Source organism: Ahaetulla prasina, chromosome 1 (assembly GCF_028640845.1).
Source record: "Ahaetulla prasina isolate Xishuangbanna chromosome 1, ASM2864084v1, whole genome shotgun sequence".
Lineage (NCBI taxonomy): Eukaryota > Metazoa > Chordata > Lepidosauria > Squamata > Colubridae > Ahaetulla > Ahaetulla prasina.
Window position 1 is genome coordinate 61,309,421 of NC_080539.1, and position 24,831 is coordinate 61,334,251.

The following is a 24,831-nucleotide window of genomic DNA, read 5'->3' on the forward strand; positions in this document are numbered from 1 at the left end:
AAATGTTGACAGTGATTGCAAAAGTACTTAAAGAGACATGGGTTAATGAACCTGAATCTCCCAAGGAATCTGAAATATATTAATCTATGTACTATTTTTTATTTATTTTTATTTATTTATTTTGTCACAACTTTATATACAAGCACCTATAATGAAAGAAAACAATAGGACAGGAACGGTAGGCACTTTTGTGCACTTATGCATGCCCCTTATAGTCCTCTTAGGAATGGGGTGAGGTCAATGGTAGACAGTTTTTGGTTAAAGCTTTTGGGAGTTTGTGAAGAGACCAGAGAGTCAGGTAGTGTGTTCCAAGTGTTGGATAGATAGTTGGAACACTATCTATGTTGAGATAGACTCTTATTCTCATTAGCATATGCAAATGATAAGAACAGCTGCACACTCTGTATTTGTTTGGGTTCAGCCACACTGAAAAAGATGATGTATTTATTTTTATTTATTTATTTATTAAATTTTTATACCGCCCTTCTCCCGAAGGACTCAGGGCGGTGTACAGCCAAAAGATAAAAACATAATAAATATACAATTAAAACAACAATTTAAAACCGAGCATATTAGAAAAAGGCCAAAAAAAAAGATTTAAAATTTAAAATTAGAAACCCTAAAATGATAAAACCCAGTTAAAAGAATTTAAAAAAAAATTTTTTTAAAAAAAAATATTAAAAATATTAAGCCAGTCCCGCTTGAATAAATAAATGCGTTTTCAGCTCACGGCGAAAGGTCCGAAGATCAGGCAATTGACGCAATCCAGGGGGAAGTTCATTCCAGAGCGTAGGAGCTCCCACAGAGAAGGCCCGTCCCCTGGGGGCCGCCAGCCGACACTGTTTGGCGGACGGCACCCTGAGAAGACCCTCTCTGTGTGAGCGTACGGGTCGGTGGGAGGCATGAGGTAACAGCAGGCGGTCCCGTAAGTACCCGGGCCCTAAGCCATGGAGCGCTTTGAAGGTGGTGACTAAAACCTTAAAGTGCACCCGAAAGACCACAGGAAGCCAGTGCAAGCCGCGCAGGATCAGTGTTATATGGGAGCAACGAGTTGCTCCCACTATTACCCGCGCAGCTGCATTCTGGACTAGCTGCAGCCTCCGGGTGCACTTCAAGGGCAGCCCCATGTAGAGAGCATTGCAATAATCCAAACGGGAAGTGACAAGAGCGTGAGTGACCGTGCATAAGGCATCCCGGTCAAGGAAGGGGCGCAACTGGCGAACCAAGCGTACTTGGTAAAAAGCCCTCCTGGAGACGGCCGCCAAATGATCGTCAAACGACAGCCGCCCATCCAGGAGGATACCCAAGTTGCGCACCCTTTCCGTTGGGGCCAATAACTCGCCCCCGACAGCCAGCTGCGGCTGCAGCTGGCTGTACCGGGGTGCTGGCATCCACAGCCACTCCGTCTTGGAGGGATTGAGCTTGAGTCTGTTTCTCCCCATCCAGACCCGTACCGCCTCCAGACACCGGGACAGCACTTCGACAGCTTCGTTGGGGTGGTCTGAGGTGGAAAAGTACAGCTGCGTATCATCAGCGTACAGATGGTAACTCACCCCGAAACCACTGATGACCTCACCCAACGGCTTCATATAGATGTTGAACAGGAGAGGCGAGAGAATCGACCCCTGCGGCACCCCACAAGTGAGGCGCCTCGCGGTCGATCTCTGCCCCCCTGTCAACACTGTCTGCGACCGTAACTAGATGGATACCCATACTGCAGGGGTGTCAAACTCACATTGTCATGGCAGTGTCACATGATGTATCAGGACTTTTTTCCCCTTCGCTAAACCGGGTGTGGGTGTGACCAGTGAGTGACAGCCCTGCCATACTGGAACTCTAAAATTATTTGGAACATTCAAGAAATTCAATCTTACCTGTGTAAGTTCTGATACAGATAGATCTGATCTGCCCTTATTTGAACAGGATGTATTTTGGGAATGTCTAGCCAGTGTCATACTTTCTGTATGTTAAAATACAGTTGTTGGTTCATAATGTATCAAAAATGTGTCTCTACATTAAAAAAAATGCAATCATATATCTTAAAAATTTGTGCTTTGATGAGAAAGTTAATACCAGATTGATACATCCATTCCTAAAGATTAGTTCAGCTTGCCTCAACATGAGGTTCTCCAGATGTTTCAGACCAACTCTCATCATACACAGCCTGCCTCATGTGATGGGACTCAAATTGAATACAGGAGAACACTTGTTTTGGAATGCAGCTTCAACAAATAAATTTTTGAGAAATACTATTGTAGTTTGCTTTTGTGTCTGCTGATTCTTTCTTAGCCATATGCACTATCGATGTCTTCTAAAAGCATATAACACTCACACTATGATTAGAATTGAAGAATCAAAGTTTACTTTGGGTCATAGGAAATACACTATTTGACCTTCATGTTTTGCTTGCTAGAGCAGGCGTAGAAAGGAAAGAAGGTAGGGATATCACAAATAGCAAAGCCAGATTTTTTTAAAAAGTACAAAAGCAAACAGAAAGTAAGAAAATAGCAAGAATTAAGGAAACAGCTGTTATAGCTGAAGGAACTGCACTTGCACTTTAAGAAAGTGATTGAAACCAATTACCTGCACCAGTCTTCAAGTTGTATCTGGTTAATGTTTCCTCAGAACAGATGTTCCTTCCAAACCACAGGACAATTCCAACTTGGTGATAGGCTTCCTGAAGAAAACCTCTTTTTTTCTCTAGGAAAGGTCCTTCAGAAGCATTTAAATATGTTTCATATAAATTGCACACTGTCTTGGTGGGCTAAGAAGTACATTTATTCCATCTCAGATCAATGCAGTCTGGAAATTGCTAAGCATTTCCCATAGCCCAATTCAAGTCACAAAACTATTTCATAAATCAGTGAAGCGGTATGAAAGAAAGATTACCATTGAAGGCTTACTTATTTTCTTTCACTGCAGATCATTTAAGTCTGGTTATCTTAGTGTACTGGATATCAAGGGCTCAAGAATGAAAAAAAACATTGTTAATTATGGTACATGAAGCTCCATTCTCTTCTTTAAAAAGAAAGTTGATTTACAATATCTTACGTTGCTTTGGGAGGACACAAAAGCCAAGCAAACAATAGAATAGAATAGAATTTTATTGGCCAAGTGTGATTGGACACACAAGGAATTTGTCTTGGTGCAGATGCTCTCAGTGTACATAAAAGAAAAGATACGTTCATCAAGGTACAACATTTACAACACAATTGATGATCAATATATCAATATAAATCATAAGGATTGCCAGCAACAAGTTATAGTCATACAGTCATAAGTGGAAAGAGATTGGTGATGGGAACTATGAAACGATTAATAGTAGTGCAGATTCAGTAAATAGTCTGACAGTGTTGATGGAATTATTTGTTTAGCAGAGTGATGGCCTTCGGGAAAAAACTGTTCTTGTGTCTAGTTGTTCTGGTGTGCAGTGCTCTATAGCGTCGTTTTGAGGGTAGGAGTTGAAACAGTTTATGTCCAGGATGCAAGGGATCTGCAAATATTTTCACGGCTCTCTTCTTGATTCGTGCAGTATACAGGTCCTCAATGGAAGGCAAGTTGGTAGCAATTATTTTTTCTGCAGTTCTAATTATCCTCTGAAGTCTGTGTTTTTCTTGTTGGGTTGCAGAACCGAACCAGACAGTTATAGAGGTGCAAATGACAGACTCAATAATTCCTCTGTAGAACTGGATCAGCAGCTCCTTGGGCAGTTTGAGCTTACTGAGTTGGCGCAGAAAGAACATTCTTTGTTGTCCTTTTTTAATGATGTTTTTGATGTTAGCTGTCCATTTGAGATCTTGCGATATGATAGAACCCAGAAATTTGAAGGTTTCTACTGTTGATACTGTGTTGTCAAGTATTGTGAGAGGTGGAAGTATGGAAGGGTTTTTCCTAAAATCTACCACCATTTCTACGGTTTTGAGTGTGTTCAGTTCCAGATTGTTTTGGTTGCACCACAAGGCTAGTCGTTCGACCTCAATTCATGAGTTGAAGGGACTTCACTAAGGAACAAACTCTGCAAATTCTTAAGGTAGTGAATAGGCGCAGAGACAGAGATGCTGCATTACAGTTACAGTCTCAAAATACTTTGCTACTTTTGGAGAATATTTGTGGCATTGCTGTCTGTCCAAGTCAGGCTAAATTATTGATGACCCATGAACACCTCTCTCAAAACACAACAATAAATTAAATTCTTGTTGCCCCAAATTAAATTACCTCTTCATTCTGCCTTATGATGGGGCTGGTATTAGTTTCAATCCACAGATCCTTGGAATAACTATGTGTCAAGGGGAGTCTATAGGAGGGAAGTCAAGAAGGAAGTTATTTTGATGTATTGCTCATGCCTGTTCACAAGAATCAAATCAACTGATGTTCAGCCCTAAATTGGTGCTAGATAAGAATTAACAGAAATGGGGGGTGGGGTTTGAGAGAACTGGATGTGGATCACTTGTGGGAATGTAACAACTCCAGGCTGATTCCTCTCTTGATTCCATCAGCAGGTTCTGCCTCTTCATTTGGTAATTGGAACACATTCAGAATCTAGGAGTGATGCGAACACTCATATCCCCTTCGTTTATTCAATATGTGTAGCCATCCATCGCCACAAGTGACTCTGGGTGGCAAGCAAAATTAAGATTTTACAGCAATACAAAAATTGAAAGGCAAAGCAGCCAAGAAACACCATCCTCCATAATCACTAACAGAACCAAGAAATGAGTCCCTGCACACTACTCTTTCCAGAGAAACATTTCCCAGATCTGTGAAATCATTCTCAAACTGTTCTGTAGACTCTTATTCCCTCCTGCCAAAAGATACTCCATCTTCTTGAAATTTTCTGCCCACCCCCATAATGACTCTCAGTGATTGACAACCATTCACCCTCCCTCCATCTAATTAACCTGCAAGAAGCCACTTGAGACATGCAGAAGAGGAAGCTCTTCTTACATCAGAAGATCACACAGCTGATGTACAAGCTGAAATGACCTATTATTATCCTGATCTCTTGTGTGGTACCTCCTCCGGGTTCCATTTCACATCCTGCACATCTCAGATGTCATCACTCAGCCAGATGTTGAAGTCATGGCCATGTAAACCCAATTGGGTTGTTGAAAACCACCCTGAACTCTAAGGATGATAATATATGATGCACAGATTACCAAGATGAGGACTATTATAACTAAATGGTTATTTAAAAAATCCCCTCTATTAATGCTACAGATGTTGGTGGTAACTGTCTTTGGAAGCATTACCAATCCTCTTCTTTGACAATCCCAATAATCTAGCTCTCATAAAACTTGCATAGATTATTGAATGAAGGGCCCTTGGGAATCCTTAAAATAAGGTTCAGCTTGGATGCCTGTGCACCATAGACTCATTCCCTGGAATAGCTGCCAGGTGTTTGCAGTCGGTCTCCAGAGGATGATGGGAGGGGTGACTTTGTGCAGGATCATTCCCATGCAGGAGGAGAGGGAATGTGGCAGAGCACAGGGGTTGTAGGGCTAGCTTGGCTTCATTCTCTCTATGGAATAATTTTCTAGACAGCTGTGAAACAAAATGAATGGGAAAATAGAGTGATATATCTTCCTGTCCAAATTATACCACAGGATATGCTGTTTTGCCCTCAACACTTACAATAAAGCTGTCACAAAGAACAAATGCTTCCGAACAGAAAGGATGCAACTCTCTCTCTCTCTCTCTCTCTCTCTCTCTCTCTCTCTCTCTCTCTCTCTCTGTGTGTGTGTGTGTGTGTGTGTGTGAGAGAGAGAGAGACTCCCCACAAACTCCTATAGGATTAAGTACAAATTCCTCCTATAGAATAAAGTACAAATAGACAGTTTACGATTACAACGTCTAGGATGTTATGCTAATACCAGAGGGAGGGAGAGACAGGCTCCAATCATTGAAATAATAGGAATATAATAGACTCTAATCATCTCTAATCTTTCTAAGGTGAAAGTCTCTGAGTGCTGCTATGGCCCCACATAAGGAAAAGAGGAAAGAAGCAAAATAGGAGAGGAAGGACAATTCCTTCAACATGTATCTGGGAAATATGATGTGTGATCTCCTGGGTAGGACATATAGTAAAACAAATACCTCTCTAGTTGTCATATCAGCTTAATTTGACATGATATCTGTTCTTAATTAGTTGCTGGTTTGAAACATTTTTCTCCCTGATATAGGAACATTTTCTGAGAGTTAAGAAAATTATTTGCTCTTTCCCTTCTAGAAAAGTCATGTTGTTTGCAATGTTCCCAAGAAGTCTGCATATAGATTTTCAAAGCCTAAATGTGGCACACATATATTTATGTATGGAGTACACCCAGTTCTTTTAGCCTGGAATTACTCATGATGAACAGCTTTTTAGGAACACATTAATCCAAATTCCCAGTTGCAATACAGGGGTCAGTGTTGCCCTTTAAGTTCTGGATTGTAGTTTTTACTATTCTGAAATTCTACTCCCTGTGTTTAGAACTGACCACGAATGTGATTTCTTAAAGAGCTTGGAAGCACTGCACACAGACCTTAAATACATGTTTGGAGTTTAAAGTTCACAAAAAGCATGAATGGTGGATGTGAGAGGGGAAAAAAAGATTTTATTTCTTTGTAACATCAACACATTGTTAAAAAGAATCAACCTCTCCCCAATTTGAAAATTTCTTGATCAGGCATTAAATCATTTGGTGGTCTTTGTGGATTACATGCCCAAGCAACTATATCCAACTTGAAAATAATCTCACTGAGTGAAACTAGTGTGGTATTCACTATATATTTTCCCTCTCATTACACAAAGTAAAAAAACCCAACCAATTATTTGAAGGCTGCATAAGAAGAAAGAGAGGAAAGTAGCAGCTTTCGTGTGGGAGATCATGTTTACTAGAAATTTTAGAGTGCTAGAATACAGAATGGGACAACTCGCCATGACCATCTTGCCACAGCCAACTTGCTACAGCTAACCCAGCAAAGCAGTTTTGCCATGGCTATCTTGCTGTGGCCAACTTTTTTTTAATTTTGTCACAATATACACAAGCATCAACATAAAATAACTACATATCATATAAGCATATATATGAGCAAAAGTATGCAATAACTATATTAATTTGATATAATGAAAGGAAACAATAGCACAGGAACGGTAGGCACTTTTGTGCTCTTATGCATGCCCCTTATAGTCCTCTTAGGAATGGGGTGAGGTCAATAGTAGGCAGTTTTTGGTTAAAGCTTTGGGGATTTTGAGAAGAGACCACAGAGTCAGGTAGTGTGTTCCAAGTTTGTTGCAGAAGTCATATTTTCTGCAATCAAGATTGAAGCGGTTCACATTACACTCTTTGCCGTTAGATTCTTTTAGTGGTGGGATGGATCTTGATTCTTTAAGTTTATTGTTCACAAAATTATAAAAAGCATGATTGGAATTTGTGCACAGAAGGTCTTTTTTTTGCTTGGTGTGGTAAATGGTGCATTCAGTTTTTATTTGGTTGCAAATATTTCTGTAGTGTTTTTTGAAATTAGCTACATAGCCCTTTTTGTTTCTTCTCCAGAGGGATTTTTTTTTGGATTGAAGCTTTTTTATTGATATGGATAATTTGCTTTTTTTGATTTTGGTGGTGATTTGTGGTATGTATAGTTTAATGATTCTATTGATTTCAAGTAGAAAAACTCTATAGTGGTCATCAGCAATGATACAGGTTGAGAACAGATTTTGCCAGTCAAGAGATGAGAGGTTGTTGTTTATAAGGTCATAGATGGCTTTTTTGAAATTGTAGTTAGGAGCACTATTATTATGACGATTTATGTGAGGGTGTATATTGAGACAAAAGTCTATCATGCAGTGGTCGCTGTTGGAAAAGGGTTCTTTTATTTGTAGCCCATAAACTGAGTTTGTGTTATTGCAAAAGATGAGGTCGAGGCAGTTGTTGAGTCTTGTATTGTTAGTTACTAGTTGTTCAAAACCTAGGTTTGTAACAGCGTTGTATAGTGTAGTATGGATTGGTTCAGTTGTACATTCATTTGTTATCCAGTTAATAAAAGATAGATTTAGGTTGCCCAGGAAGATGAGAAGATATGGGCAAGAGGTAGCCCATGTTAGCAGTTTGGTTAACATATTTGCATGAGCGATGTCGTAGTCAGGGGCTCTGTAGCATAGTAAGAATTGAAGTGTGGTGTTAAGGGACAGGTCGCATACAATAGTTTCAGGAAGAGAAAGTTTATGTGCAACCTGAATATTTTTTAGGTTCAGTGATTTTTTGTAAAAGATAGTTACTCCACCACCTCTGCGGTTTTCACGATCTAATCAAAAGACTTGATACTCTTTGTTTGAAATAATGGAGTCAGGGAGGGATGAGTTCAGCCCTGTTTCACAAACAAATATAATATCAAATGTACCATTGTTTAACAAGAGGATAAATTCAGGCAATTTGTTTACAATACTTCTTGCATTTATTAATTTACATTTAAGACCTGCAGTGTTTGGTGTTGAAGAGGTAAGGGGCGTGCATACCTAGTTTTGATTGATCGTTGATTGAGGGTTATGTATAACAGGTGGTTGGAGGAAGGTTGGTTGAGCAATGAGTGGTTGATCATTGGATGGTTGGAAGCTTTGTAGGGGTAGTTGGAGGTTGGTTGGTTGATCGACAGTTGATTGAAGTTTGGTTGGTTGATCGACAGTTAATTGAACGGATGGATGGATGCCTTGATGGATGGATGGTTGGATGCTTTGATTGAAGTGTGGTTGAGTGATGACTATTTGATTATAGGTTTTTCTTTTTATGCAGTCAGCATGGTAATCAATGTAAAGGTTGGTTTCACCTTCTTCTTGCCATCGTTTGAGTTTTGAACGAAGTTCACGGGATCTAATATGTTGTAGGAATGATAGGTCAGGTCTAGCTCTAAGTTTGTTGAGGCTGAGGTTGTTTCTGGCAATTGTGTTTATAGTATAGATGAAATTTTGTTTGCTGGTTTCATTTTTGCAGATGACTCTACAGAATTTAGGCACCACTGAACCATCACTGTTTTTGAATTTGGGTCCATCTCTGGAGACTTCGGTTATTTCATTAGGGTTGAAGATTGATAATTTGTAATTTGAAATGATGTTACGTATTTTATCAATATCTGGTTCATTTGTAGTATCTAGTCCAAATAATATAGCATTTTGACGCTTTTGTTCTCTCTTGTATCTTTTACTAGTATTGCTACATTGTTTGGTTGATTGGTAGATGTTTGTGGTTTAATTTATGTAAAAGGCAATGTTTGTTGGATTGGGAAATGTTTTTGATCAGTTGCGTTTCCGTTTATTTGTGCTGTAATTTTTTTTCAAGACTTGTGAAACGTGTTTCAAAATATGCTAGTAATCTTTTTTAAAGTTTGTTTGAATGGAGTTAATGATAGTTTTTTCTAAGTTAGCTTGAATAGAGTCAGTGATATTTTGTTGAGATTTTATAGTTGTATCCATGGTTTGTGTACTATCAGATATGCAATTTAGGTTTTCTAATGTAGGATTATTACATTATTATTATTTTCTAATATAGGATTATTATTACTTGCCACGGGACAACTTGCCATGGGCCAACACACCATGGGAACAACTCACCACGGAACAATTCCATGCGGGATAATGGAACACAATAAATATTATCTGGCAAGACGGCTGCAGCAAATTGTCCTAGACCCACAAGAATAAGTGCTGTTAACTCTGTTACTGTGTCTTCTTCCTGGAATCAAATTGTGAATAGGTTGGGAAAGACTGAAGGCAAAAGGAGAAGATGATGGCAGAGGATGAGATAGTTAGATAGTGTCAACAAGTCAATGAACATGAATTAGGCATCCCAAAGTGCTTTTTCAAGAGGCAACTGGACTTTCTTGTTTTTTCTTTGAAGACATTTCACTTTTCATCCAAGCAGCTTCTTCGAGTCTGACAGGATAGTGGGGAATGGAAGGATTTATATTCCTTGCAGACAGCTGGTCATTTGCATCATTTTAGAGGGTCGCTGAAGCACTTGGAGGTTTATCTGTGTCCTCAGGGTCACCTGAGTACTGCTCCTGGTTCCTGTAGTTTGCAATTTTTCTTCTGGAAATCCATTCCTACTCCCACACCATTCAAAGGGTGTTCACCCCAAATTGTATAACTAAAAGTCTGTAGAGATTCTCAGTCATCCAGGTCATGGTTGTCCAAAGGTGCTTTTTCAGGAGGCAATTGGACTTTCTTGTTGTTGTTTTTTAATTTGGGCAAGCTCCAGGAGACAGTGAAGAAAGGGGTGGCTGAGTGGGGGTTGTATGCTATGGTCCATGGGGTTGTGAAGAGTGGAACATGACTTAGCAATGGAACACTGTAAAAAAATTGCATTAAATAATGGAGAAAATGAGTACAATAGCTGGCTTTTGCTGGCCAGAACAAAAGATATGACATCATCAACTTTCTTATTCACTTCCCCCCCCCCCCGAATTTGCTATTATTTAATTATATTCATGATTAATCCTCCCTCTCCTGCACTTGTTCATCTACCACTTTCAAGGATGGAGTATTTCCTCTCTTGTACAGACACACAGTGGTATGGAAATGGTATGTACATCCAACAGTTCCTGGGTCTCTATTACTACATCGTCAGGCCATCCATTGTTGGGGAATTGGAGATCCTTAGGAGAGGAAGGGTGCCATTTCTTCTGATGATTTTATGGAATCAGTTGAAATGACTATTTAGGATTGTATACAATGTAGTGTTTTTATTTTGTTGTATGATATATATTTTATTTTATTTTGTTGTATGATATATATTTTATTGGTCCCATAAGCTGCTTAGATTTGCTTGATCATAATGGCATCAAAGTACTTATAAATAATGAAATAAGCACAGGAACAAGATGCTGTAGAAACCACAGAATGCATACGAAAGGAATGCTTATGCCTTCCCCCAAATACTTCCCCAAATCCCATCACCATTTAAGAGCGTACCCCCCCAAAAAAAACCATAGAAAAAAGGATATTATTCTTTGGCATCACTATTGATGCTAAACAGTATTAAAGAAGAAAGACACCAGGAACAGATCTTCATCTCACTTACTGATACTACTTCAGAAGACTTGATATCCCCTTCCCACATCCTCATTAGTGGTATATCAGTGTCCTGGGGGAACAACTCAGTTAATACATATCATGCAGCACAATAGCATTGTAGGCTTTGCCCTGAAAATGAAGGTAAAATAGTGAATTCCCAAGGAAAGACTCAAATGTACCTGCTAATGAGCAAAATGTTCAACATGTTTGACTGGAGACTGGGAAGAGTTACAAAAATAAATTAATGAACTTAAACCTCTAGGAAATGCCAGAATTATAGGGTAATTATCTATTAAGGTTTCCAGTAACAGAGATAAAGTCTTTCCTTTTTTGTTGAAAGTTTATATTTAAGTTTGAAATGAATTAATTCACTACTCTTGAAGGACTTAGTTTTAATATGGAAAATTAAAACAAGGAAATTAGGTGGGATAAAAAGTCTAAGAAACTAGTAATAAAACTTTTAAAATGCTGCCTTTTCATTATCATTTCATTCTCATTCATCCTTGCTAGAGCTGTGCACATTTTGACAGTGATTCCCAAGAAGTCTTTGACATCTTGCACAAGGACCACACCGTTCCATGGTTCATTAAAGCATCCCCTCATGTTGCAAACTTCTGCTTGAGCCTTAAAAAAAGGCAACTGCTTTAAGGGATCAACTCAAACCATTATTGACCAGTGCACAGCCCTATATTTTCGCCCCTCATTTTGATCACAGAAAAGATCTCTTCTTGAAGATCTACACAGATATTTTTCATTTCAGACTCAGAAGATTGGACATCCTGTGAGTTTTTAAGGTGTTGTAAAAGCTGTAAACAACTGCTGCAGCTTTTCAAGAATACCAAAAGATTAAAAAAAAAGTAAGAATCAAAACAAGAGTTATTCCTAGAGTCAGAAAAAACTATTTAAACCAGAGCAGTCAAACTCCCAGCCTGTGGGCCGGATACATCACACGCAGGCCATTCCCATGCCCGGTTTAGCAAAGGGGGGAAAAAGTGCCAATACGTCATGTGACGCCACCGTGATGACATGAGTTTGATACCCCTGATTTAAACCATTATTAAGCATTTCTTGCTCAATACAGGCTCCAAATGAAAATGTCCCAGACAAATGGCTGTCCAACCTCTGCTTCAACATATCCAGCAAATTGAAGCACACTTTCTCCCTGGGAGGCAGGTTTGTTTCCACTATCCAACTATCAATTTTTGGTAACTTCAAACTTTTATTCTGTATCTTACACTCTGGGATGATGGAAAACAAGCATTGGTCTTCCCTTGTCTGATCTTCAGTCTCTTGAAGTGTATCATCCCCCTGAGTTATTTTTTTTTCAAGGCAAAATAAATTCATTTTCCCAATCTGTCTTCATAGAACGTAGTTTCCACCTCTTTGACTGGAATGAAGGGAGACTACTTTTATCGATGAACCTTACATTATATCTGCAATATATATAAAATAATAATTGCTTTACATGGAGCAATCAGTGTTTGATGGTTAGTGCCTGACAGCTGATATGTAATGCATTTTAGTACTTTTTGTATTTAGCCAGCACAAAATTGCATATATTAAATTTTAATGTCCAACAGCAGTTTCAGGATTTGTACCATTTTGAGATCAAACCTTCATGTGTCCAAATTCACTTTTTATTTCAATTCCAATTTAATCCGTATATTTTAAGATGCCAGTCAAAGATAGAAATAAAATATTTTAAACATTTTTACTCCCAGTGAGAGATTTGATCTCATTTATTGTCATTCATTTGCCCATTGAAGTAGGTTCAGCCATGTCCTTATGGCGATAATATTTTTCATGGCTGAGGTGAAGAGACTGATGTTTCCAACCTTTATTTATAATATTGTTTTGGTCCAAAAAAGACTTGTGTTTGCTTCTTCTGACCCAGATGCCAGGATTGGCTGGAGAAGTTGCAGAAAAGGGGAGTTGTATTGGTCAAGAAACAGGTGTAACTCTATGAGCAGAAGTCACAAATGTGTGATGTTATAGCTTAAAAGCAATGCCCTAGAGCAGGGGTCTCCAATCTTGGCAACTTTAAGACTTGTGGACTTCAACTCCCAGAATCCTGGGAGTTGAAGTCCACAAGTCTTAAAGTTGCCAAGGTTGGAGACCCCTGCCCTACAGCAGAAGTCAGCTACCTTTTTTGTAAAGGGCCAGATCCTGCCATGCCTCTGTGAGTGTGGCTGGCAGATCTTCCGGCCAAGTAGTGAAGCAGACAACAAACCACACTAGTCTGCCAGTAAATGCTTATAGGCTGCTGCTGCCCAGGATGCAAGGCCCTTGGTATTCCAAGAACATGGCGGAATCCTGTCAATTTGCCATCCTCTTGCATACAGACCTTAAATACAGGTGATGAGCCATATAAAAACAGGTAACTGGTTGGATTTGGTCTGCAGGCCGTAGTTTACCAAGCCTTGTCACAGAAGATAAAGATGCAGATAGAAGTGCAGTATGAAATGAATAGTTGAACTGAAAGATATTTAGTGAAACTGACTGGAGGGGAGATTCAAAACAAGATAAAATAAGTATTTTGTTTTGCAAAATAAAATTTATGGAATTCATTATCAGGTGGAGCAAAAACAACCACCTAGGTGGACTTAAACTAAAGATTAGACAAATTCAGAGAGGAGAGAAGGTATTGAAGGGCATCGAGACTTTATGGCTATATGTTTGTTTGTTTGTTTGTTTGTCCAAGGTACCAAGGTACAAGGTAACAAGTATAAGTATGAACATAAACATGAACAAATGAACTAAATACTGATAAATGGATATAAACGCTGGTGCGCTTATGCATGACCTCTTAAGAATGGGGTGAGGTCCACATATTGTTTTCAGAATCAGAAGGATGAAGTATTACAGTATCATTTGCTGGATAACAGTAGGAAGGGGAATTATTCTGCTGAAATCCCTCTTGTGTACATATAATTGGATCACAGTGGAACAGATTGCTGGAATATGGTGTATGTGTGTGTGTATAGTTTTTAATTGGTTAGCTGCCTACGGTCACTTGGCAACTGGGTGACCATATAAACTGAGTAAATAAATAAATAAAACTGAAGGCTAGAAAAAGCATATTTAGAGCAGTTTGGGAATGAAATCAACTTATCTGGGGGTAAACGAGTCTTTCCATATTAAAAGTATTCAAGTCAGAGCCAAACTCTCCCCATTGGGATATTTTTTTCCTCTGGATTGTTAGCATTAAATGAGAAGCTGAAATGATAGTACAGAAGTTCCTTAACTGTTTTATGATCATAAAACATAATCCCAGCCAAAATTCAGCCCTTCATCCTTAATTCCCATTGCTTTAGTAAGCAAGTTAAAGACATACGAAAACGAGAGCAGAATTCCGCTTGTGGGATTTGTAACTGCCTAACATCTGCACTTCCTCTGTTTACATTCAGGGAGTCTTGCGATCTCCTTTATCTATGTATTGAAAACCAGTTATCTGAACACAAATGTTCCTTTTAGATTAATGAAATCAGTTCGCAAGTGCAGGTGTCTTAATGAGGTATGGTAGGAGACAAACACTTTTGTAAAAAGTTTTGTTGGTTCCGTCCCAGGCGCCTGATGAAGGTTCCTGACGGAGCTTGGGCCATTTCCTGAGGATCTGGCCCATGGCACGACTGAGGAACTAGTCATGGCCTGGGAACAGGCTGTGGCTGGGGCCTTGGACCGTGTCGTGCCTTTGCGGCCTCTGACCCGGTGCAGATCTCGTCCGGCCCCTTGGTTCTCCGAGGGGCTGAGGGAGATGAAACGCCGGAGAAGACGCCTAGAGAGCACCTGGAGGTCCAGTCGCTCCGAAGCTGATCGGACACTAGTTAGGTCCTATTCTAGGACCTACCTAGTGGCAATGAGGGAGGCGAGGCGTTCCTACGCCTCCACCCTCATTGCATCGGCAGATAACCGCCCGGCTGCCCTTTTTTGGGTGGCCCGCTCCCTCCTTCATCAGGAGGTGTGGGATGACCCTTTGCAGGGATGAGCCGAGGAGTTTAGTGGTTATCTATACGATAAAATCGCTCAGCTCCGGGACGGTCTGGACCGAAATTGGGATGATCCAAGCGAGGGAGAGGAGGCACGTCTTGTTGAGTCTATTTGGGATGAGTTTGACCCTGTGGCTCCCGAGGACGTGGACAGGTTGTTGGGGAGGCTTCATGCCACGACATGTTTACTGGACCCGTGTCCTTCCTGGCTGGTACTGGCCACTCAGGAGGTGACACGAGGCTGGCTCCAGAGGATTATCAACGCTTCGTTGTTGGAAGGGGTTTTCCCTGCCGCCTTGAAAGAGGCGGTGGTGAGACCCCTCCTCAAGAAGCCTTCCCTGGACCCAGCTATTTTGGGCAATTATCGTCCAGTCTCCAACCTTCGCTTTGTTGCGAAGGTTGTAGAGAGTGCCGTGGCGCGACAGCTACCCCAGTACCTGGATGTCTATCTAGACCCGTTCCAGTCCGGCTTCCGACCCGGATACAGCACGGAGACAGCTTTGGTCGCATTGGTGGATGATCTCTGGAGGGCCAGGGATAGGGGTTATTCCTCTGCCCTGGTCCTATTAGACCTCTCAGCGGCTTTTGATACCATTGACCATGGTATCTTGCTGCGCTGGTTGGGGGGATTGGGAGTGGGAGGCACCGTGTACCGGTGGTTCTCCTCCTATCTCTCCGACCGGTCGCAGACGGTGTTGACAGGGGGGCAGAGGTCGACCGCGAGGTGCCTCACTTGTGGGGTGCTGCAGGGGTCGATTCTCTCGCCCCTTCTGTTCAACATCTATATGAAGCCGTTGGGTGAGATCATCAGTGGCTTCGGGGTGAGATACCAGCAGTACGCTGATGACACCCAGCTGTACTTTTCCACGGGCCACCCCAATGAAGCTGTTGAAGTGCTGTCCCGGTGTTTGGAAGCCGTGACGGGTCTGGATGGGGAGAAACAGGCTCAAGCTTAATCCTCCAAGGCGGAGTGGCTGTGGATGCGGCATCCCGATTCAGTCAGCTGCAGCCGCGGCTGACTGTTGGAGGCGAGTTACTGGCCCCAAAGGATAGGGTGCGCAACTTAGGTGTCCTCCTGGATGAACGGCTGTCGTTTGAAGATCATTTGACGGCCGTCTCCAGGAGGGCCTTCCACCAGGTTCGCCTGGTTTGGCAGTTGCGCCCCTTCCTTGATCGGGATGCCTTGTGCACAATCACTCATCGCTCGTTACCTCTCGCTTGGATTATTGTAATGCTCTCTACATGGGGCTCCTTGAGGTGCACTCGGAGGCTTCAGTTAGTCAGAATGCAGCTGCGCGGGTGATTGAGGGAGCTAGGCGTGGCTCCCATGTAACACCCCCCCTGCGCAGACTGCACTGGCTACTTGTGGCCTTTCGAGTGCACTTTAAGGTTTTGGTTACGACCTTTAAAGCGCTCCATGGCTTAGGGCCTGGGTACTTACGGGACCGCCTGCTGTTATCACATGCCTCCCACTGACCCGTACGCTCTCACAGAGAGGGACTTCTCAGGGTGCCGTGCGCCAAACAATGTCGGCTGGCGGGCCCCAGGGGAAGGTCCTTCTCGGTGGGGCTCCACACTCTGGAACGAGCTTCCCCGGTTTACGCCAAATTCCTGACCTTGGACCTTCCGCGAACTGAAGACACATCTGTTCATTCGCGCGGGGCTGGCTTGAATTTTATCAATTTTAAATTTTTTATTAATATTTTTAAATGGGGTTTTAGTCTATTATATATTTTAACTTCTTAGGCTAACTATAAAATAAGTTTCTTAACCGTATTTTAAATTGTACATTGTATTACCTGTTTTATTTTGCCTGTACACCGCCCTGAGTCCTTCGGGAGAAGGGCAGTATAAAAATCAAATTAAATAAATAAATAAATAAATAAAATAAAACTTCTGATAAAAAATACTCTACCCTGAAAATAAGTTTCAATGTGAGAACCGAACATGAATGTGAGAAAGCTTTCCTTTTTCATACTTGTCAAAAGTTTCATAAAGTTGATTCAAATGTACTCTACATGCACAAATATTGATGTCATATCTACAATTTGGATTTAATTTCTCACGTTGAATGATTTGTTCTCCATCATCAGTGAATTAAAGGAGTCGCAGGCATTAATTCTGGATTTTCTTGTTGGGGCTGTAGCCTGCTGATTTGTAGTTGGCAATGGGTAGTTGCCATTGTGTCCTTAAGAGGCCAGTTCCTATGCATTGCCCTATGTAAACCCCTACTGACCTTTGGCTCTTCCTCTGAAATATGACCGTAAAAATAATGAGCCCCTGAAACTACTTTTGGCAATTATACCATTCCTAGAATGAAAGGACATTGTCATTAACATGTAGCATATAGACACTAGTCTCTGGGATTGGCATGCAGCCAACTGAAAAAGGGAGCTGGTTTTAAAACTGACACAGGTTCAGTGGGATAATTAGGAGGCTTTGTTTGAGTTTGTTGATATAAATGTACAGAAGATTAGCCTTTCCCCTTTCAGCTCTGGATAATGATCACAGTTAACAGGTGGCAAACTAATGGCAGAACATGAAATCAATACTTTGCTTCCTGATACCTTCATTTGTTATTTTTCTGTAGAGGATATTTCAATAGAGATAATTTTATCTGCTCCTCCTCACTATCCCTCTTGCTTTCAGTACATGCTGCAAATGTTATCTAGAACAACAACAAAGGAAGAGATGCTGCTTAGAAATGATCAGACAAGACAGACAGGAGCCCCCAGTGCTTTAATGGCAGCGGTTCTTTGATAGCTGTCTCCCTAGATCTGAATGGGAGGAGCTAAGAATGACTAAAGATAACCCTCAGATGATTGTGGATCCTCCTGGGAAGAGGAATCTTGAGAATTGCAATTCCTGGAAGGAGCCTTTGGAGAGCTATGCCTCCATCTTTCCTCTCAACTGTTTGGGTGTTTTAGGCATGCATGGGATTTTTTTTTTCTTTTGATTTTTCTTTTAAAAGTTAATTGAGTGGTTGAAGGCTGATTTACTTGAAGGCTGGTTTTTAATGTGAATTCTTTAATGTTTTTTCACTCTTTCATTCTGCTGTTCTGAATTACTTTCACTTTCTCCATATGGAAGTCAATGGAGGTTTTCTGGGTAGTGAAAGTAAACTGTTTGGTTTTTCATTTGCATCGGATTTTCACTACAGGGGTTTTGCATTTTTATAACTTTAATCTTTTATTTTTTTAATGGTTCGTGGATATTTTCTCTCTTCCCCCCCTTTTTTCCCCCCATCCTTTTTTGTGAGAAATATTATCTCAACTTTCTTGGTGGCTACTTTGTTACAACCTATCTAATTCCCTGCCCTGGAAAGGAACTGTTTATTTCTAGTTGTGAAAGCTCAGTTTGAGGACTATATTAAAAATGCAAACAATATACCAACTTAAAGATAAAGCCCTCTGGGAAGCCTTTGAAAAAAGAATGCTTTTTCACCTACAAGTTCAAATTGAAAACGTTGGTAAAAGTTTGATAAAATAACAAAGGTTTTAAATTAACCTAAAGAGGCTATCCATTTGCAAGCAACTGTAGCCAACCAAACTGACAACTGGATGGATTGGAATCTAAATTGCTATTGACAGATTTAAAGAATAGAATAGAATAGAATAGAATAGAATAGAATAGAATAGAATTTTATTGGCCAAGTGTGATTGGACACACAAGGAATTTGTCTTGGTGCATATGCTCTCAGTGTACATAAAAGAAAAGATACGTTCATCAAGGTACGACATTTACAACACAATTGATGGTCAGAACTTAGTTTGGAAATTGTAGGTTCATTGGAGAAGGCTGAAGGGGATATGGATTTTACAGATCTGGAATTAACAGAATTGATGAGTGATGAACTGGACATTCTTAAGATTGATGGTGATTGGGGAATGGTCTTTATCTAGCTGGAAAATAATTGGGACTAGATCTTTCTGGGAAAGTGAATCGACAACAGAAGTTTATAATTTTGGGGAGTAGAAAACTTGGAAAAGTTTTCAACCAAAATCTTAAGGAGAAGTTTTATTATTAAGAATTAAACAAGGGTATTTGATCTTAGACAGATCAGAAATAATGACTATGATGATTTATAGTAGATAAGAAGCTGTTGTAGACTTTCTGAGTTAACAGAGGACTTTGAAGTTTAACTTGGCTATTGATTCACCTGTTAACTACTTTGCCTTTATATATAGTAGATCGGTGACAGATCAAATTGGTTGCAAATAGACATAGAGGTTTATAAATTTTGGGCCTGCTTCAAGGGGAGGAGACATTAATATTATTCCAATATATTTATCAGTAGGAGGGATAATATATGTATATGTGTTTTTGTCTTTTTTCTTTTTTGATGCACAGTTTTTTTTCTTCTCTAATGTTTTATTTATTTTTTGTTTTGTTTTTATAAAATTTATTTTTCCTTCTTTTGGAGTTTGTAGTGTATCTTAATTTTCCAAATAAAATAAAAATGTATTCAAAAAAATGGAGCCTTTTAAAAGAGCACAACCTGTAATTTTTGTTCCTATTACTTTTCTCTTCTACTTTGTCTTGGCAACTTGGATTATGTATTGTTTTAATTCTGTTACTGAGTTTATTCTGACTATAAGGTATAAGGTAACCAGATGTCCCAGTTTTGCAAGGATAGGTCTTGGGAAGGAACTTCCTGACTACTGAGGCCAAAATATCCAAATTTCTAAGAGTTGACTAATAGCAGCACAAGAGCAGCACTAGAACAGTTGGAAAAGCCAGAGAAGGACCAAGTGAGCCACAGTGCTATTTGCTATTCTTTACAGGCATAAAAATCATGATTATGGGTGCAAAAATCAAGATGGTATAGCATGGCAGCCTTCTCTCCATCCAGTTTCTAGTGCATGACATCCATTAAAATAATCCAAAGTTTCAATACCATAGATAAACTAAAATCCCTTTTGAAATGAGTCAAATAATATCATTAGTGTCATTTTAATCTGCAGCTGAGAAGATACCAGCTTCTAGATCTCCTTTTCCTCTATGGAATATTTGAAACTGGGCCGGCCTATATTTCCATAGATCTTATGGATCAACAGATGTTTTCTCCAATAGAAATCTTATATAATTGCCTCATTTAGACTCGGGGGAGCACATCCTACTTGCAGAGAGTTGGATAGCATCTCTTTTAACTGTGGGGCAGAGCCATTAACTTGAAATCCCAAATTGGATCCTATCAATTTTATCCACATCTGCAGAACCACAAATGCTCTTCCCGTAAGATAAGGAGTGATTAATGGGATTGTGCACATTTCAATTACAGGAGAAAGTTCCTTAGACCACACAGGAACCTCTGTTAGTCATTGAAGCTGAGGTTGAAAAAAAAAAGGTAATTTATGTTTTAAGCTTAATGAGTAGATTTCTTTTAATACTCCATCTGTGTTTCAGATGTCACATTATTTTAGGTTTAAAAAAATGTGTTTTTCAAAATACACTTTGAATGGCCCCAAACTGCATTTTAAAGAAATATTTTCAGATTAAAGGCACCTTTACAGGTGATTACATTGACCTCATTTTGTCTACTGAGAGGTGATACACATTTTGTCAGCCTTATGAGGTGGTCTGGACAAGAAGCACATGCAAGCGTACTATCTTTACTGTAAAATTACATTAGCAGAATTTTGCAAGTCTGAAAGAGCCCCTCCCATCCCTGACTTTTACACTCTTCCAAAAACTAGGGACCATCCCTTCTGAGAAGGGACAGTCCCTTTCACCACTGCTCCTCCTTTGGGTTCAAATTTCATTTATCAGACTATTTTTCGGTGTGACTTTTCCTCCTGTTTCTCAATGTCAGTCCAACATGTCATTAGACTAGAATAGAATTTTTTATTGGCCAAGTGTGATTGGACACACAAGGAATTTGTCTTGGTGCATATGCTCTTAGTGTACATAAAAGAAAAGATACCTTCATCAAGGAATAACACTTACACTTACAACACTTACATATTTAACCATCCTTTCCAATAGTCTTTAGAGGGATTTAACTCCCTAGCAAGTTGAGATAACTTCCCTTATTTTACACATATTTCCATTTCTTGTTTTCCTCCTTCCATTTAATTTTTTTCTGTTTTCCTCACTTGCTTTAACTCTTTCAAAATTGCCTACTTTTCTTAGTATATGAGGCTGGTGAAATTGCTTGTGCACACATGGTGTCAGGGTTGTGGCCTATGCCTGGAATTTAAAATAAAATGAATCAAGAGCAGTATCCAATCTCTACCTGAAAAACACTTCTTTACCTTTAATGAGCATGGCATGATTTATTTACTGTCAGAAAAAGCAGTATCAGGGTCTCTGGCTTTTCTCACTTCGTTGTCTATGCTCCATTTGAATGCTTCAAATTCCAGAATGCTACCTTGAGTACCAGTCTTATTCTAATGATAAAAATCTTCATAAAACCATTTCTACCCTTCATCCTAGGTAAGATTCTCTCAAGCATTCAAAAGAAATCTGACTCTTGTTTTGCATTTAATGTATAAATAAAATGAAACATTTCCTCAAAGCCATAGTAAATAAGGTAGCTGAAGTCCACAAGCCTTAAAGTTGCTAAGATTGGAGACCCCTGGTCTAGAGAGGCAGATCTCCATAAACTTGCTAACCTGATTTGTAACAATCATCTTAGTAGTTATATCAGCTTACTTTAACACTAGATATGTCAACATAATTTATCAAGGCTAACTTAATGGAGAGTTAAAGCTTTTTAATTTGAAAATATTAGTTTCTCATTTATTTATTTATTTATTTATTTATTTATTTATTTATTTATTTATTATATTTGTATACCGCCCTTCTCCCGAAGGACTCAGGGCGGTTCACAGACAAAAAACAACAGAAAACATATAATAGATTAAAAACAGCTAAAGAATAGATAGTTGAATTCAATTGATGCTCTAACTTTTGAATACAAATTTAAAACCTCATTTAAACCCCTTTTTTAAAAATCCCAATTTAAAAAACTACATTCAGGCTAGTCCTGCTCTTCGAAACAGCAAAGGCTTCAGCTCGCGGAAGGACTTGAGATCGGGAGTTGACGGCCCCAGAGGAGCTCGTTCCAGAGGTAGGGGCCCCACAGAGAAGGCCCTCCCCTAGAGGTCGCCAGCCGACATTGTTTAGCTGACGGTATCCGGAGGAGTCCCTCTGTGAGAGCGCACTGGTCGGTGAGAGGCTAATGGTGGCAGTAGGCGGTCCCGTAAATATCCCGGCCCTAGGCCATGGGCGTTTAAAGGTGATGACAAGTACCTTAAAGTGAACCCGGAAGACCACTGGGAGCCAGTGCAGGTTACGCAGGAGGGTGTTACATGGGAGCCAAAGGTGCTCCTCTATCACCCGCAGCTGCATTCTGGACCAGTTGGAGTCTCCGGCACACTTCAAGGGAGCCCCATGTAGAGAGCATTACAGTAGTCCAGGCGGGATGTAACAAGGGCATGAGCGACCGTGCATAAGGAAGCCCGATCCAGAAAGGGGCATAACTGGCGTATCAGGCGAACCTGATGAAAGGCTCCCCTGGTGACAGCTATCATATGATCTTCTAAAGACAGCCGTGCATCCAGGAGGACGCCCAGATTACGAGCCCTTTCCGTGGGGGCCAATAGTTCGCCCCAATGGTCAGTGATGGAATTAGCTGACTGTGCAGACGCCGGCATCCACAGCCACTCGGTCTTGGTGGGATTGAGTCTGAGTCTGTTCCTCCCATCCAGACCCGTCGGCCTCCAGGCACTGGGACATCACTTCAACAGCCTCGTTGGGGTGGTTAGGTGGAAATATAGAGCTGAGTATCATCAGCGTATAGATGACAACTCACCCCAAGACCACGGATGATCTCACCCAGCGGCTTCATATAGATGTTGAACAGAAGAGGCGAGAGAACCGACCCTTGCGGCACCCCACATAAGAGGCGCCTTGGGGTCGGTCTCTGTCCCCCCCTCAACACCGTCTGCGACCGGTCGGAGAGGTAGGAGGAGAACCACCGATGAACAGTGCCACTCACTCCAAGTCCCTCGAGTCGGCGCAGCAGGATACCATGATCGATGGTATCAAAAGCCGCTGAGAGATCTAATAGGACCAAGACAGAGGAACAACCTCTGTCCCGAGCCCTCAAGAGATCATCAACCAGCGCGACCAAGGCTGTTTCCGTGCTGTGACCAGGCCGGAAACCGGACTGGAATGGATCAAGATAGACAGTTTCATCCAGGTACTGGGGCAACTGTCGCAACCACACTCTCGACAACCTTTGCCAAAAGCGAAGGTTGGAGACCGGACGATAATTTGCTAAACTAGCTGGGTCAAGGGAAGGCTTCTTGAGGAGGGGCCTCACCACCGCCTCTTTCAAGGCGGCAGGGAAAACACCCTCCATCAAAGAAGCGTTCACGATTTTCTGGAGCCAGCCTCGTGTCACCTCCCGGGTGGCCAATACCAACCAGGAGGGACACGGGTCCAATAAACATGTGGTCGCATTCAATCTCCCCATTAACCTGTCCATGTCCTCAGGGATCACAGGATCAAACTCATCCCAGATAATAACATCAAGACCTGCCTCCCTCACCCCGTCCGGATCCACCCAGTCTGTGTCCAACCCTTCCCGAATCTGAGCGATTTTATCAAACAGATATTGTCCAAATTCCTCAGCTCGACCCTTTAAGGGATCTTCTACCGCTCCCTGATGGAGGAGCGAGCGGGTCACCCTAAACAGGGCGGCTGGGCGATTATCTGCTGATGCAATGAGGTTGGAAAAATACTCCCGTTTTGCCAGCCTCATCGCCACAAGATAGGTCTGAATTTGAGACCTAACTAGTGTCCGGTCAGATTCGGATCATTGATATGTAGGGTAGAGTTAAAGAAAATCAATATATTCCTTCATGGTGCTTTGAATCCTCCAAAAAAACATTTCTAAAATCTTCTCAAACAGACAGAGGTCAATGCACTAGAAAGGAAATCTTGGCTAGTTAAGATGACCTTAGAACAGAGGAGCAAAAGGATACAATAAGTATCAAACCTGATTTTTTTTGAAAAAAAGAATTCATTTTATTTCAATTTTTTTAGCTAATTGAATATTGTGTATTTTGAGCTCATTCTCAGTTATGGGGAGGAATATAGAAATATTATTTTGCATTTTGTTTTGAGGATGAACATCCAAAAATATTCTCAATTAGTAATATTCACAATCATAAGAGATCAATGAGGATGCAGTTACTTGAAAACTTAGGCCATGACATATGGCTTAGGGTGCATTTCTACATCCATTAAACAAGTATCTAACCCATCAAACTCAACAGAATTAACTTCTGAATAGGCACACTTAGATTTCTCTTGTCTGTGTTTAATGACTGAGCACATGATACGCTGAGCACTTTGTACGCCAACCAGGTAAGCTGTTGGGTCTGGCTGCAGAGTACTCAGCAAACTGAAGCCAATCTTATACCTTTGGTTATATGGAGTGCTTCCATTTTCCCAGTCCTCTGGGACAGCATTCCTGTAGAGATACAAGAGTTTCCATACATTCTTAAGGTTTGGATTTCCCCCTCCCAAAAATCTTTGAGACTGGACTGTCATCTTCTCCTGTAGTGGTAATATTGAGTTATTTGCTGATTGTTTCCTTTGGTTATTTGGTTAAAGTATTGCTTAAATTTTCACTGCTTTCAATCATGTTTCTGCATGGGGAAATATTCGATGTTCTGGATCATGCATTCGAGTGGTATATATGCTTAAGTAAATAAATATAAAACAGTGCTTACTTGGTTAAGATGTGAGCCATTATGGATGGCTAAGCCTCCTCTTTTCACATTAGTT

The 24,831-nt window shown here is 40.6% G+C and overlaps 1 protein-coding gene across 1 annotated transcript; it reads right to left on the reverse strand.

Annotated features, from left to right (window-relative positions):
* Positions 1-5,229: 5,229 nt before the first annotated feature.
* On the reverse strand, positions 5,230-24,831 carry LOC131189326 (uncharacterized). Its single transcript, XM_058165456.1, has 3 exons — positions 24,777-24,831; positions 11,052-11,114; positions 5,230-10,319 (listed from the first exon to the last, which is right to left on the reverse strand). The coding sequence occupies exon 3, from the start codon at positions 8,096-8,098 to the stop codon at positions 7,175-7,177; it is 924 nt and encodes a 307-aa protein (XP_058021439.1). The 5' UTR covers positions 8,099-10,319; positions 11,052-11,114; positions 24,777-24,831; the 3' UTR covers positions 5,230-7,174.

Bases quoted from the DNA above. Each gene is read 5' to 3' on its own strand.
- LOC131189326 (XM_058165456.1), bottom strand. From the start codon at position 8,098: ATGTTAACCAAACTGCTAACATGGGCTACCTCTTGCCCATATCTTCTC.